The 15,007-nt window shown below is 60.3% G+C and overlaps 3 protein-coding genes across 3 annotated transcripts; all 3 read left to right on the top strand.

The window, feature by feature from the left end:
• Positions 1–991: 991 nt before the first annotated feature.
• PLICBS_009155 (uncharacterized protein) lies at positions 992–2,249 on the top strand (the record flags this gene model as incomplete). Its single annotated transcript, XM_018323674.1, has 3 exons — positions 992–1,094; positions 1,259–1,529; positions 1,706–2,249. The coding sequence occupies 3 exons, from the start codon at positions 992–994 to the stop codon at positions 2,247–2,249; spliced, it is 918 nt and encodes a 305-aa protein (XP_018176853.1).
• Positions 2,250–6,212: 3,963 nt separating this feature from the next.
• Positions 6,213–7,343, top strand: PLICBS_009156 (uncharacterized protein; the record flags this gene model as incomplete). The annotated part of the gene is made up of 1 exon (XM_018323675.1): positions 6,213–7,343. One exon carries the CDS (start codon positions 6,213–6,215, stop codon positions 7,341–7,343), a length of 1,131 nt encoding a protein of 376 aa, XP_018176854.1.
• A 2,912-nt stretch (positions 7,344–10,255) lies between these two features.
• Positions 10,256–14,093, top strand: PLICBS_009157 (uncharacterized protein; the record flags this gene model as incomplete). The annotated part of the gene is made up of 4 exons (XM_018323676.1): positions 10,256–13,282; positions 13,350–13,566; positions 13,627–13,897; positions 14,066–14,093. The coding sequence occupies 4 exons, from the start codon at positions 10,256–10,258 to the stop codon at positions 14,091–14,093; spliced, it is 3,543 nt and encodes a 1,180-aa protein (XP_018176855.1).
• Positions 14,094–15,007: the final 914 nt, after the last annotated feature.

Raw genomic sequence — 15,007 nt, forward strand, 5'->3', positions numbered from 1 at the left:
AGCGTCTGGCCTGATGGGACGGTTGCTTCCTTGGTCGGATTGGGCTGGGTTGGTTGGTTGCCTGGCGTCGCCGAGGGCGCTCAGCGCATAGATGAGGCTACATCTTGACATGACGATAGAAAAGAAGAGCATGTATCATCAGCCGACTGACACCGCCGGGACGGACGGGCTGGAGGCGGAGCCAGGTACTGCCACCACCCCGTCAACAGCGAATGACGACGACGGGATTATCGTCGATGACTGCAGTAATAAGCAGATGTGCATGGACGGGCCGCTTTGCCACTGCACAAGGAGACTTCGTTGTGCTCGTAAACAAGGTACGTGTTGCAGGTAGTTGCCCCTTCGGCCCCCCCGGCCGGGCCGCGCCCCTCTCGGGCGGGACCATCCGGGGGACCCCGGACTCGCACGCCCGGCCCGGCCCCACTCATCACACCACCATCTGCTCATTTATTTTGGCGAGAATGACTCCAGACAGTCGTCGACCCGGCGCATTCTGCCTCGTGCCTGCTCACCTGCCAGTTTTGCGCGCAGAAGTCGCGTAGCAGCCGTGGGATTCCGAAAAGGCAGGGGTTTGTCCGTGGGTCGTTCTTTTGTTCTCGCATGCTGGACGCCTTCCCCTGGGCTGCTGCTGTACGATGTACGATGTAATATGTAATATGACGTCTGCTGGGCTCCGCGCGCGCCCGCGCTCGTGCAAGTCGCGAACGAAAGCGGGAGATGTGTCCGCGTGACGTTCCAGGAAGAAAACTGGCGGGTGCTGCTACCTTTTGACTCTCGTCCGTAAATATCTCGTTCGTGCTTCGTACGTATCGTTGCCCTTTCTCGCCGCTCTTACTCGAAGCGAGCCGAACGAAAGATATCCGAATTGTTCTCGACACGACATACGCGCGCAGAGCTGGAGCAGTCTAACCTGCACATCGCTACCGGTTGATCGAATCGTTTTCGCACAGCAATAGCCGCAGCGGCATCAACATACCCACAGCAGCCAGCCATGGCGTCGACACGGCCAATGCAGCACATCGAGCGCGAGGACCTCTACACGAACCTCGAGCAGCGCATCCTCTACCTGCACTCCTTTCTTGACTTTTCCAGCCGTAAGCCCTCCCAGATCCCCTACCCCCGCCCCAGCTGAGCGACACGAGCGAGCGAGAGAGCGTGAGAAACCAAATACGGGAGTGGTCGCGATTGGCGTCTGGACGCCTTCTCCCATGTTCACACGCGGCTGACGCGGGAAACCCAAAAATTCGGCAAAGTGCAGGCGACATCGAGGCGCTCATCACGGGAGCCAAGTACGTCAAGGCGCTGATACCGGCCATCGTCAACATCGTGTACAAGAAGCTGCTGCAGTACGACATCACGGCGCGGGCTTTCACGACGCGCAGCACGTCGTTTGAGGGCCCTGTCGACGAGGTGCCCGACGAGAACAGCCCGCAGATCCTGCACCGCAAGATGTTCCTGCGTGCGTACCTGGCCAAGCTGTGCTCGGACCCGAGCAAGATGGAGTTTTGGGAGTACCTGGACAAGGTTGGGTGAGTGTGCTGCGCCCCCCCCCCCCCCCTTTTTCCCCGTAACACTTGCAGCCCCTCTACAAGGGGGAGAACAGTGTCCATAGTCGACCCAGAAAGGGGACAGTCGAGACACGTAGTGCAGGTTTTCACGCCTTTTTCTTCGCACTTGCGTGCTAACCATACGGGCAATGGCTTAGGATGATGCACGTTGGCCTCGGGAGGAGGCACCCCCTGCACATCGAGTACGTCCACCTGGGCGCCTGTCTGGGCTTCATCCAGGACATCATGACCGAGGCCATCCTGTCGCACCCGCGGATGCACCTGTCGCGCAAGACAGCACTGGTCAAGGCCCTCAACAAGGTCATCTGGATCCAGAACGACCTCATGGCCAAGTGGCACGTCCGCGACGGGGTCGAGTTCGAGGCGGTGGGCGGCGCCTCGGACATCGAGGTGGAGCGCGAGGGGTACTTGCACGGCAAGAAGATATTGGGCGGCAGCGGCAGCGACGAGGACGACGAGGCGAACGAAGAGAAGCAGCAGCAGCAGCGACAGCAGGGAGAGGAGGGCGAGAGGGCGAAGAACGCCAGCGGCGGCGTCGGGGCGCGGGAGGCGAGCGCACCCGAGGGCGTCTGTCCGTTTACGGGCCTGGGGGCCTCCTCGTCGTCGGTGGCGGCGCCGGCGGACAGGGAGACCAAGAGAGGCGAGGAAGAGGCGGCGGCAGCTGGGCCAGTGACGGCGTAGAGAGAGGCGGGCAAGGGACGGGGGCTGGGCGTTTGGGCGGCTCGGATGCATAAAGTATTGGCGGTGATGGCTTGTCAGCTGGGAATTTGTAGCAGATCGGATACCCAATTCATCTCATGACAGTATGGACGGTGCTTCCCTGTCCGTGTTCCAAACCGGGGGCTTGCGTTCTCGGTCCGGATGCATCAAGCAGTGCCCGTGCTGGCTCGTCAGCCGCTCGCGGCATGAAAGTAATAGTCTTTCAGATACCCGATCCATCCCCTGCTGCCATGCCTTCTGCCGAGCCCGAGCTGGAGTTTGCAGCTCGGGTGTACCCAGTCCAGCTTATGTGCCTTCCTTGTCAGCTGTTCACGGTAGGGAAGTAATAGTCGGCCGGATACCCAATTCAAAGGCATAACAGCACTTGTAAGTTGCAGGTTCAATCTGCCGAGCCAGGGCTGGGCCACGTGCGACGGCACTGTTGGTTGACTACTTCCAATGGCCTACAGAGGCTGCATGATGATTCCCCTTTCCATACTCCGGTTCAATAGCTTGCGGATGGTGCTGCATGATGATTCTCACGCTCCGTCATGTCCTGACTCAACAGGGCCGGAGACTTTCTCCCCTCGAGTCAGCGGGACTTCTGTTCTTGGACAGGGAGCCAGCGACTGGACAAAACCGACAGAGTGACATAAAGTTGAGCCGCAAAAATGCCAAGTACGCCCGAGGAGGGCGCGCGCGCGATCGGATCGAACACGAGCCGGGTGTTGCTGGTGCTTGTCACCGCCCTGTCCGCTTTTCCGAGCCCTCCGAGGCAGCAATACCCAGTGAAACATTTGGCGGTGGCGTCGTGACGGGAAAAGTCTTGGCCGGTCGGGCATCATTGGAGTGCCTTGACCGGGGGGGTCGGGGAGGTGAGGGAGGTGGCCGAGATGGTGATGGAGATGGGGGGTTAGATGAGATGGGAGGCGCTTCACATCTCGTGTTATACAGTACAGTACTGTAGAGTGGTCTGATTATCTGATTCATGGACAAATCGAGAATACATGGGAGAGGTGCCAAAACTGCCTGAAAGAGCCGCACGGGTAGCAAGTTGGGTAGGTATTTAGGTTGTGGGCGGGCAGTCAAAGCAGGAAACGGGTCGACGGGCAGGACGGGTGCCGTCGACATAACGTTTTCGTCTTGCTCGAGGCGGGCTGGAGGTTAGGGCCACTGCCGCGGGGGGGGCGGGGGAGGAAGGGTTCAGCTCGGACACAATGGCATTGTGGGTGGCAGCAGCGAGGCGTCCATGTCGGCAGAGAGCGCGATCGATGAGGCAGCAGCAGCGGTAGCGGTACTGGTAGCAGCAGCAGAGCATCCGAGTTCAAGGCCGTGAGTGTCATAGCAACAACCAGAAGCGGCATGGTGAGAACGAGTTGGCGCATCCAGCCGCAGGTGTGGTTGTCGTTGAAGCGGCTCTTGGTTGGTTGGCTGGTTAGTTGGGGGTTGGCGAGTTAGTTGTCGGTTCTCTCTCTCTGTCTCTCTGTCTCACTCTTCATGTACAAAGTACGTACTCTCTCACTCACTCACTCAGTTCCCTCCCGGGCAACCTGGGTCCGGTCCCAGAAAAATAAAAACAGCCACAGACATGCATACCGGTAATGCTTATTGCCAACGCAAACAGGCCGGCGGGCCAATTGGACTCGCGCCCCCCCGCGCCTCGTCCTGCCAAGCCCAAGCCCGCATGTGGCGGCCGCCGGTTCCTGATTCGACGGGCAGCTCGTAAACGAGCGGCAGGCCGGGCGCCATGCACGCCTTCGATAGCATTGAAGCCTAAATTTACATTTTGCCTGCCTTTTGCCTGGGCCGCCTGCCTTCCCTTTTCTTGGTTGATGCTTGGTGCCTTGGTGCTTGGGCTGACCCGTGCTTGTGAGTAGTTACCCTGCCGCCATGGAGGACCGCCCAGGTCCCCGCAGAACCGGCCGACGGTCCGTCAGTCTGCCCGTGGGGGCGGTTGACCTTTCAATCTTATTTTTGTTCCTCAATGCCTTTTTTGTTTCTTGTTTTCTGATGGGGACGAGAGATAAAGATGTTGCTTGTTGTGGGCTAGTATGCGGGCAAGCGTGTTGTTCGTGTTCGCGTTGCACAGTCCGCGCAACTTGTGATGAGGCTCACTTACACGGCTCGCAACTTGCCCGACACTTTCAACCCCAAGTGACATCCCGCCCATCACATCACTCACTCACACCGCGGAAATGTGTGTACCGTTCCTGTTCACTGCAGGAACGTGACCCCGCCATGCCCCCCGTGACCCCGCCGCGGACGCATCGCTCGACCGCCCGCCCGTCCGCCCGGCGACCTCAGCCGGAGCCCAGCACTGGGCAGCATACAGACATGCAAGCCGCCGCAACGCCACTCGCACCGTTGGCAGCCCGTGTGTCGATGGTCCCGGATGCACCTTGGCAGCAACTGCAGCAACAGCCCTACGGCTGCCCCGCCATCCGCGCGGGACTCCGGGCCCGCCACCCCTGCTTGTCCCTTCCCTCCCCCTCCTCTTCCCCCTCGGCTGACGGCAGCTGAAGGTGAAAAAGCAAGGTTGACCCTGGAGTGTTGTTCGTCCCTCAATGGCTCCCAACTGCCGCACCACCCTTTGGCATCCTATTTTCATGCTCTTGGCTTGCAAGAGTATTTGAGACCTGCGTTGAGCTAATTCTTAATTCTCAGGGGTATAGAGCATTGTTCTGAGGCGGTGTCGGTGATGCTGTTGGTTGGCTGCCGTTGTTCCTGGCTGTTGGGCGGTTCGCATATTGTCAGCCCGGTTTGGGACTTTAACCACCACCAAGGCTCAAGATCATCGTCTCCGGACCTGCTTGCTCTCGGCCCTCGAGCTCAAGCTACGGAACCTTAAAAGCGTTCCTCGTATTTACGCGGAACGAGACGCTGCCGCTTGGCGGACCACTCAGCGCCAGGGGCAAGCCTCCAGCCTCCTGCGATCGAGTTACCTCTCCCGCTCATGACCACAAGCCATGTCCAGCTGCGGTATGGTTCCGTCCCGCGTGCGTGAAGCCCATTGCATGCATGTATGCATGGCTTTAACCTTTAAACCCTCGCCACCATCCTCTCAACGACCACCACCACCACCACCGTCACCAACCCCCCCGGTCTTCAGCCCCGGATCGTCGGTCGACCGGCCGCCGCCGCCGTCGGCACGTCGTTTCGTCGAGCCCAATGCTTGCCCGCTCATCCAGCCCGCCCTGCGCCCCCTGCCACTGCCAAGTCGGCCTGCCGTGCGCCTCTGCGTATGTTTGTGTGTGTGTGTCCGTGTATCTGTGTGATATGTTGTCGGGCTTGGCTTCAACCACAACCACCCCAAACGCCTCCTCCCCTCAGCTACACCGTGCCTCACGTCCAATCATGGCCGCATGTGCTGACCGACCTCGCCAAAAAGGAATCTTCCGATGCCAGCCCGATCCAGGCCGCCGCACCTCATCTCATGATCACCCGACGGCATAGAGTGAAGCCGAACGGGAGGGAAGCTCCAGCCGGGGACGATCTCAACCGGGGGGCCCTATGGAATCTCGGCCCCAGCTGGCAATAATGAGGCTGATCCGAGCTCGTGTTCCGGTGCGTTGGCCTGCAAGCCAAAAGCATATTGGGGCGCCGGCAACAGGGGCAAGCTATGCAAGTTGAGAGTCTGGGACTTGTCCATCTGTCTTGGCGGTATCTGGGGTCCATTTCGAGGCCAACGGCAACGGCCAAGCTACGTGAAGCCTCACGGCGCTACTAGTGGCTGCAAAGAGGTCGGGAGACTACCATCGGCGCATGTTTTGTCTATAAAGTCGACTGCCGCACTCCGTCGTGAAAATCAAGAGAAGACTCTCCTCAGCCAGCCTCGGTCTCCTTCTCAAACATCGGTCAAGGCTGATATAGCAACCTTCGTTCTGTCAAAGATTTCTGTCACTACTTGAAGCATAAGTCTCTCGCTACTGAGCAGCTTTGCCCATCATGCTTCTCAAGCAGGTACTCGTGACCGCCTTCTTGGCCCTCGGGTCGGTCTCGGCCATGCCCAACCCCCACGGCGACACTGCCGACATCGTGGGGCGGGATGCCGACGCCGACCTCGACGTCCGCACCGACAACCACGACCACCACGATTGTGGCCGCGACGCCGACTGGAACGACTGGTGGAAGAAGTGCGTCTGCAAGGACAAGGACAAGGACTGGGACGACAAGACCAGGTGCTGCAACTGTCGCGACGGCAAGAAGTGGGATGGCCACCATTGCGTCCCCGACTGTGGCAGGGATGCCCATTGGGACGACCACGACAAGAGGTGCGAATGCAACGATCGCGGCAAGGAGTTCGACCCCAAGCATAAGGAATGCAAGTGCCCCGACCATAAGAAGTGGGATGGCCACAAATGTGTTTTCGACTGCGGTCGCGATGCAGACTGGGACGACCGCCAGAAGAAGTGCGTTTGCAAGGACAAGGGCAAGGAGTTCGATTGGAAGCGCAAGGAATGCAAATGCCCCGACGACAAGAAGTGGGATGGTCATAGGTGCGTCAAGGATTGTGGCCGCGATGCCCATTGGGACGACCACGACAGGAAGTGCGAGTGCAACGACCGCGGCAAGGAGTTCGACCCCAAGCACAAGACCTGCAAGTGCCCCGACGACAAGAAGTGGAACGGCCATAAGTGCGTCAAGGACTGTGGCCGCGATGCCGACTGGGATGACCGCAAGAATAAGTGTGTCTGCAAGGATAAGGGCAAGGAGTTCGATTGGAGGCGCAAGGAATGCAAGTGCCCCGACGACAAGAAGTGGGATGGTCATAAGTGCGTCAAGGACTGTGGCCGCGACGCCGACTGGGACGACCGCAAGAATAAGTGCGTCTGCAAGGATAAGGACAAGGAGTTCGATTGGAAGCACAAGGTCTGCAAGTGCCCCGATGGCAAGAAGTGGGATGGTCACAGGTGCGTCAAGGACTGCGGCCGCGACGCCGACTTCGACTGGAAGCGCGGCAAGTGTGTCTGCAAGGACAAGGACAAGGAGTTCGACGACAAAACCAAGCAGTGCAAGTGCCCGTGGGGCAAGGGCTGGGACGACAGGTCCCACGGGTGCAAGAAGCTTCATCATTGAGAAGCTCGGCGGGTTCCTGTTCCGCCGGTGCTTGATGCGGCCATGAGAGAGCTTCTTCCTGTGGGATGAGGCCGATGTGAAAGCGGGAGATGGGAGACTGAAACGACGGTTGCAAATGAATACATTTCTGTTCATAAGTAACTTAATTACCAAGTAGTTTTTGTTGTCGACGATGAACGCTGACGCGGCGAGTTAGTTTGACATACAATGTCAATGATGTTGACGTTGAATGGGCCGAGAAGTGGCGTTGCCTTGACAGGGCTTGTACCTTACTTTGTATGTCTTGAGTTTGGTGAATCGTCTCGTTTATACGCACACGCAGTCTTCACCGGCGGATCGATCCGGCTGGCTGGTGCAACGCCATGGTGCTGCTGCCACGTGGTTTGTGTGCCGTGTGTGGCTTGCCGCTGTCGATGTGAGCGAGCACCTTGGCATTGCTGGCGTCGACACGAATTTGGAACGACTGCGCTTGGTGTCTGTATCGATTCGAGGCTTGGCCTCTAGCGCACCTAGAAAAACACATGCTGCCCAGTCCGATTTGGTCGTCCGGGGTGGCTGTGGAAGGGAGGACGCAGGGGGCAGCTGCGCGTAGCCTCGCCTCGGCCCGCCACAGCATGACACGAGGCGACGCGGGCACGACATGTGCGCCGGCGCCAGCTGCGGCAAGACGACACAGGCGCAGGCACAGGCGTCTCGCGGCCGATGCGATGGTGTCGTGGGCTCGTGGCACAAAGGCGAGTTCAGCGCGGATGGTTAGCCGCGCCCCATGGCTGGTGGATGGCACGACTCGCACGAGGCGGGCATGAATCGGCCCATCTGCGCAAATCCTGCCGTCCCGTCTCGTCCCGTCCCGCCATGCAGGATCATCGCCCTCCCGTGACGACGGGCGTTCGCTCGTGAGTGGCCACGCATGCCACGGTGGTGGTGCTGGTGGTTGCTGTTGCCGGTGATGGTGTTGGAGTTGGTCGACTTGGGATTGGCACTGAGGAGGGAGTGTGGTGGTTGCGCCTGCCGCGGTCAGGCGCTCGACGAAAGGACCGCGAACCGCTTCGGGTCTGTCGCACGTGACGGCCTGGGAGGAATCGCCGTACCAAGCACTTGTCCCGTGGGTGGTGAAATGGGTTGATCGTCGGTCGGGGGTCTGGGTGTGCCAGATGCGCCCGTGTCAGTCCTTGGGCTTTTGGAGGCGGCACTCTCACAGGTCGGCGTCCAGATACATAATACATGATACGAAGCAGCTAAGTTACGCAGTTGGTACTACGTGCGTACCTTGCACCGTGAGACGCGCAATTCCGTGTACATACGAAACAGCAGCCAGCTCGGCGTACGAACAGCCCGTGGATGTCCTGTCTGCTCGCAGGTGTTGCAGTCGGCCCGTCCCCAGGGTCCAGGTTATGTCCAAACATCTGTCCCTTATGGTGGCTGGCGAGGGTCAGACGAGAGTGGCCAGGGGCCCTGTCATTGAATGTATGGACATGGCCACCGAGGTCCTTTGATCCCCGTTTTTGCATCAATGTTCCTCGATGGAGGCTTGCAGGGGCTGCTGGTACTAAGTTGCAGAGTCTGGGCGTGCCTCCTCATTCATCCGCTCCGCCGTCACAAAGGCGCGACCTGCAATCCTTTGACAAGCGGTGGAGGTTCGCCCGCCCGCCCGCCCGCATGAAGAGGGAATCACAGGGGCCATGCGCGAATGGGCACACTTCGGGTTTGCAGCGACTTCCAGTGCGAAAGCCTTGTCGCTGTGTGTCGTCGCCATCTTGCCAAAACGGAGACGGGAGACGACCATTCCGTGCCACCGAGTCGTGAACCGCCCCGAGCCCCTATCCCGCCTGGTGGCACAACTTAACCACTAACACTAGCAGGCTGGAGATCCGCCCGTCGCTCTCGTTCGCCAGAGGCCCCCCGAGTCGGCGTCCGGGGCCAGCAGCTGCGGTACTTGGCGGTACCTGCCCACCGCGGGCCGGGGCCGCACCGCTGCAGGTAACGGTGAGTTGCCTGATGCTGACCCCGTCCAGCTAGCGGTGGAGCCCCCCGCCGCCCCCCGCCGCTAGGTCCAGGTGCTTGCTGTCCCTCCGTCGCTGCCATTCGCAGGCGCCCACTATCCCGGCCGCCCGTCCAGCGTGCCAGCCACTGCCAGAGGGGCATGGAGCCCGCTTGCCCGCCCGAGCACCGGGCACCTCACTGGGCGGATGGACGCTGGTTCACTTCACTGTCTGCCCGCCCTCCCCGCCCCGGCGCTGCTGGCTGGGTTCCAAGGTTGTTGAGAGGCTTCCAATTCCAGGTTGGCAGCCCGCCCGCGCGCGTCCTTTGGTCCCGTCGTCGTCGCTCGGCGGCCCCTCTTTCTCCCACACAGACAGTCGAGACGGACTCGCGCGCCCACACACACGCACGCTCCCGCACACACGCACACACTCGCACTCACACGCACACACACACCTCTCTCGTCCTGCCCGCCCTATCGCGCCGGCTCCTGTCCTGCACAGACGCAGCCTCACCTCACCTCCCGCAACCTCGCCCGCCGCTGCTTCGAGCCGGCCCCCCCGTCGCGATCCGCCTCGCCTCACCTCACCCCTCCAGCCGCCCGACGAGTTCGTAGGCTTTACTCGCTCCGTGGCCACGCGTGGCATGCTCTCCGCACTCGTCAATTCTCTGTCCGCCGCCGACGGCTCGCGACACCGGCTGACTCGTGGACCTGCAATGTCCTGAGGTGGCCTTCTGTCGCCGTTGCCCCCCCTGAACCGCGCGACAGCCGCCTTTCTTTCCAGCATCCCCAACTCGACCTGCATCGTTGAGCTCCATCGCCGGGCAGTCCCTCGCTGCACTTTTTGCCGCCCGCCGCGTCGAGCGCTTCCCGTGGCCGCCGTTGCAACCCTCCCCTGAGCCGCCCGCCGCGTCCGTCCCCTCACTTCGCCATGGACGGCGTCGTGGGCTCTGCGCCCGCCGGCCACATGTATGTCCGCGCTCTTTACGACTACGAGGCCGACGACAGGACCAGCTTGAGTTTCCACGAAGGCGACGTCATCCAGGTCATCACCCAGCTTGAGAGCGGCTGGTGGGATGGTGTCATCAACGGTGTCCGTGGCTGGTTTCCCAGCAATTACTGTCAGATCATCGCCGGCCTCGACGACCTCCCCGAACAAGGCCATAATGGCCACATCGACCACCTCGACGACGACGCCGAGGAGCAGGACGTGTACGACGACAGTTTCGAGCACGACGACGAGTCCGAAGCGGACGGCTCCAATGGCCTGCCCCTCGAGGGCATCGACATGGCCGACAAGTCGCGGGCCGATTTCTGGATCCCCCAGGCCACCCCAGACGGCCGACTCTTCTACTACAACATGATGACGGGTGACCGCAGCATGGAGCTCCCGCTCGAGTCCCCCGTCTCCGCCACCGAAACCGGTCCTCGGGACCGCATGAACGTCACCATGCCTGACAAGACCCGCCCTCCTCCCGAGATGATGGCAAGAGGCCTGATGCAGGACGAAGACGACGATTCGGCGACGTCTGCCTCCGAAGCCGAAGCAGAATCCATGCTGCTTGCTTCGAGAGGTTACCTGGTAATGCCCCCAGCCCCTGCGCCCGTTCATGCGGCTACCCGAAGCGCGTCCACCACTAACCGTTCCGCCCCTTCCCAGGCTCGGAATCGCACATCGTTCAGCGGCGTCCTCTCCCCCTCGACCTCGATGGATTCCATGAACGGCGCATCGCCGGCCCGACGCAAGCGCACCGACGGCATGGCCAACGGCAAGGCAGGGACTAGAGAGCCTCCCAACATGGTCTCGGCCACCTCCTTCATCAGCACCACGTACAACCTCCCCACCACCGCGACCGTCCCGCGGTCCTTCTTCGACGACGGCTCCACTCCTCCGCTCACTTGGGGCCTGCTAGTATCCAACATGAAGCGCGCCATCGACCGCTACCGGGAGGCAATTACGAACAACAGCCGCTCCGAGTACGTCGCTAGGGCCGAGGACATATCGGATCATCTCCGCCTACTGCTCGCTGCCGGCTCGGGCACCACGGACAACCACTCCGGCCAGCCCTCCATCATCTCAACAAACAAGGCCCTGTATCCTCACTTCCGCGACATGATGTCCAAATTCTCCAAACTCGTTATTTCCTCACACATCGCCGCTGCCGATTGGCCCAACGCAGAATCCGTACAAAAGTGCCTACAAGAGGCTGACGGCGTCCTGCTTGGCGTCTTCAGCTACGTGGACGTCGCGAGACAGCAGCGGGGCGAGGAGATCCCGAGATTATTCCCCGGATTTGTCATTGGAAGCAATGCCGGCGGGAACTGGCAGAACAACGGGCTAGGACCGCGAGACCCCATTGCCTCCAACTTCTTGGACGACGACGAAGGGGCGGTGGAACCTACTGCTATTCTCGACGGCAAGCTCCTCGAGAGACTGGATGAGCAGAAGCGAATCCTCGTGTCGAGCATTAGGGAGCTCGACAAGAGCCTCGTTACGCCGGAGAACATCATCACGCCATACCGGCATGAAGTCATTGGAAACAATGTCTGCTCCGCCGGCGGCAAAGTGGTAGACAGGTTCAGGCCGTGGATCGCCATGATCGAATCCATCGACCTCTCCTCCCTCGGTGACAGCTTTCAGACGCCCCAGCTCGCCGACTTCAGCACCAACAAGCAGAGCCTGTACGACAACATCTCCGACCTGCTGCTTGGCTGCCAGGCTGTTGCGGGGCCCTTGGCAGACGAGTGGAGCGAAGTGCGAGGAGAGGCGCTCGAGAACCGCCTCGAGTACGTGCGCCAATGCGCGCGAGCGCTCGAGACCAATTCATCACACATCGGCTTCTCGCTGCAGCTGCTCTCGGAACAGGTCCAGATCAACATTCAATCGCAGCAACCGCAAGCCGACCCCCGCTTCAGGGGAGACCAGGGCCCGCGGCAGCTGCAGCGGGTGGAGACAATGCCGTACGATCGGCCCCATCAGCGCTCGGACTCGAGAACTGCCGGCATGCGGCCCCCCTTGATCACGGCCCAATCGTTCAGCGAGGGCGAGCCGCCGCCGGGCAATTTCAGAAAGGGCGACTATTCCAAGGTGAAGAAGATATTTGGGGAGGACCCTTCACCGCAGACGGCCGTCAACGACGATACGCCAGTCTACATGCGCCTCGATTACGAAGACGATGTGTCCTGGGACAACAAGACCACGCCGCCCACCGTCAAGGGTGGATCTCTCCCAGCTCTTGTCGAGCAGCTCACGCGGCACGACAAGCTGGATCCGAATCTCAACAACACTTTCCTCCTCACGTACAGGTCTTTCACCTCAGCACGAGAGCTTTTCGAGCTGCTTGTCAAGCGTTTCGGTATACAGCCACCAGAAGGCATCACCCAGCAAGACTATGAGGCTTGGAGGGACCGCAAGCAGAAGCCGATCAGATTCCGAGTTGTCAACATCCTAAAGAGCTGGCTTGACAATTTCTGGATGGAGGAGCACAACGAGGAGTCGAAGCAGCTGATCCGTGACGTGTACACCTTTGCCAGGGACACGGTCAAGTCGACTGAGACGCCGGGCTCCGGTCCTTTGATGGCAGTGCTCGACCAGAGGCTGAGTGGAAAGGAGGTGGGGGCCCGTCGGATGATCCAGACGCTGAACCAGAGCACGCCGTCGCCGATTGTGCCAAAGAACATGAAGAAGCTCAAGTTCCTCGACATCGACGTTACCGAGTTTGCGCGACAGCTCACCATCATCGAGTCTAGGCTGTACGGCAAGATCAAGGCCGCCGAGTGCCTGAACAAGACGTGGCAGAAGAAGGTCGGCGAGGGCGAGCCTGACGCAGCCCCCAATGTCAAGGCATTGATCTTGCATTCGAACCAGATGACCAACTGGGTCGCGGAGATGATCCTTGCCCAGCAGGACGTCAAGAAGCGCGTGGTGGTGATCAAGCACTTTGTTTCAGTCGCCGATGTAAGTCCCTACCGTTTGCCGTTGTTCTCACAGGGAGAAAGCGAAGAGAAAGCTGACAGTTCTCCAGAAATGCCGAGGACTCAACAACTTTTCGACGTTGACGTCGATCATCTCCGCGCTTGGCACCGCGCCGATAGCTCGGCTGAAGCGCACCTGGGACCAGGTCCCACAGCGGACGCAAGGCGTGCTGGAAACGATGCGCCGGCTGATGGCCAGCACCAAGAACTTTGGCGAGTATCGTGAGGCGCTACACGCCGCGAATCCGCCGTGTATTCCCTTTTTCGGTACGCACTGATATCAAAGCTTCTTCGGGCCCGCTTGCAAGTTACTGACCGGCGGAACAGGCGTATATCTGACGGATCTCACGTTCATCGAGGACGGCATACCCTCGATCATCAAGAAGACTAACATGATTAACTTTGCCAAGCGGGCAAAGACTGCGGAAGTCATCCGGGACATCCAGCAGTACCAGAACGTGGGGTATTCCCTGCAGCCTGTCCCGGAGCTGCAGGATTACATTCTGAGCAACATGCAAGCCGCGGGGGATGTTCACGAGATGTACGACAAGAGTCTTACGATTGAACCGCGAGAGCGTGAGGACGAGAAGATTGTGAGGTACGTAGCGTTGCGGGATCATGCCGCGCTGTACGGCGTCATGCATTGAAGGGCGCCGTCCCATCCGACTGGATGGTGACGGCGCAAACGAAATTGCGCATCATGCAGCCACCCGTTCCTCACCCCCAAAACTGCTCCATTTGCTTACTCTTGCGTCTCGCGTTACAGGGTGTTGGCCGAATCGGGCTTCCTCTAAGCCGTCTTACAACTAGCCACTGCGACCGTCGTTCCTGGAGCCATGTGTCGCCAGCCACGAGACGCGATAAGCTGGGTTAGCGAGGCCAACCAATGCATCGAAGTCGACGGGTGGCTTGCAGCTGCCACATGCGCAACCCACATCCTCGCGGCATCAGACGAATGAAGGGCAGTCGATGGCCAGGCGAAGAGCCACCTCCAACTGAGGCCTTCCTGGGACCAGCCGATCTGTGGTCCAGAGTCGAAGGCTCGTCGCGAAATGGAAGGCCTTTGCGCGTGGTGTGGTACGAGCCATCGGGAGGTGTGGGGGCCCAGGGTTTTACAACCTTCCGAGACTGGACATTGGCGTCTCGGTGGCGTCAACCGTGGGATTGGACAATCGCCTCGCCATCCTGGTCCCACGCCCAACGCGAGCCGCGCATTACCGCTCGCCCAAGGACGTCAAGCCAAGACTCTATGGTGGGCGCTCATACGTTCGCTTGCGGAAGTTGACGCGGCACGCTTTTGCTGGTCGAGGCATTGGCTCGCACGGTGGTGAGCCTGCGCAGGGCAAGCAGGCATGGCAGTTGCCAAGGCCCCTGGGGGCGAGGGCTTGTTGGGGTGCACGGTGCTGCCTCATTATGTGGGAGCGCGCAAGGAATATATTCTTGGATCTGCGGCGGCGATTTGGGCACAGATGTGATGATGGATGGGTTACGATAATTGAGACGGCATAACGACTGGAAAGCCAACTGCACACGCCTGACAGACGGCGTGGGTCCCGGATAGCGTCAAGCATCTTCAGCCGGACGGCGCGCTCTGGCGGATACCACAGGGCGGCCCGCCGATTCCTTGTTTTCTCTTCACTTTTCACTGGTGTCTGGGTGGCTGGCCGTCGCCGGCTGGTCGATGCGGCCGACACCTCTTTGTACATAA

Source organism: Purpureocillium lilacinum (assembly GCF_023168085.1).
Source record: "Purpureocillium lilacinum CBS 284.36 DNA, scaffold_7, whole genome shotgun sequence".
Classification (NCBI taxonomy): domain Eukaryota; kingdom Fungi; phylum Ascomycota; class Sordariomycetes; order Hypocreales; family Ophiocordycipitaceae; genus Purpureocillium; species Purpureocillium lilacinum.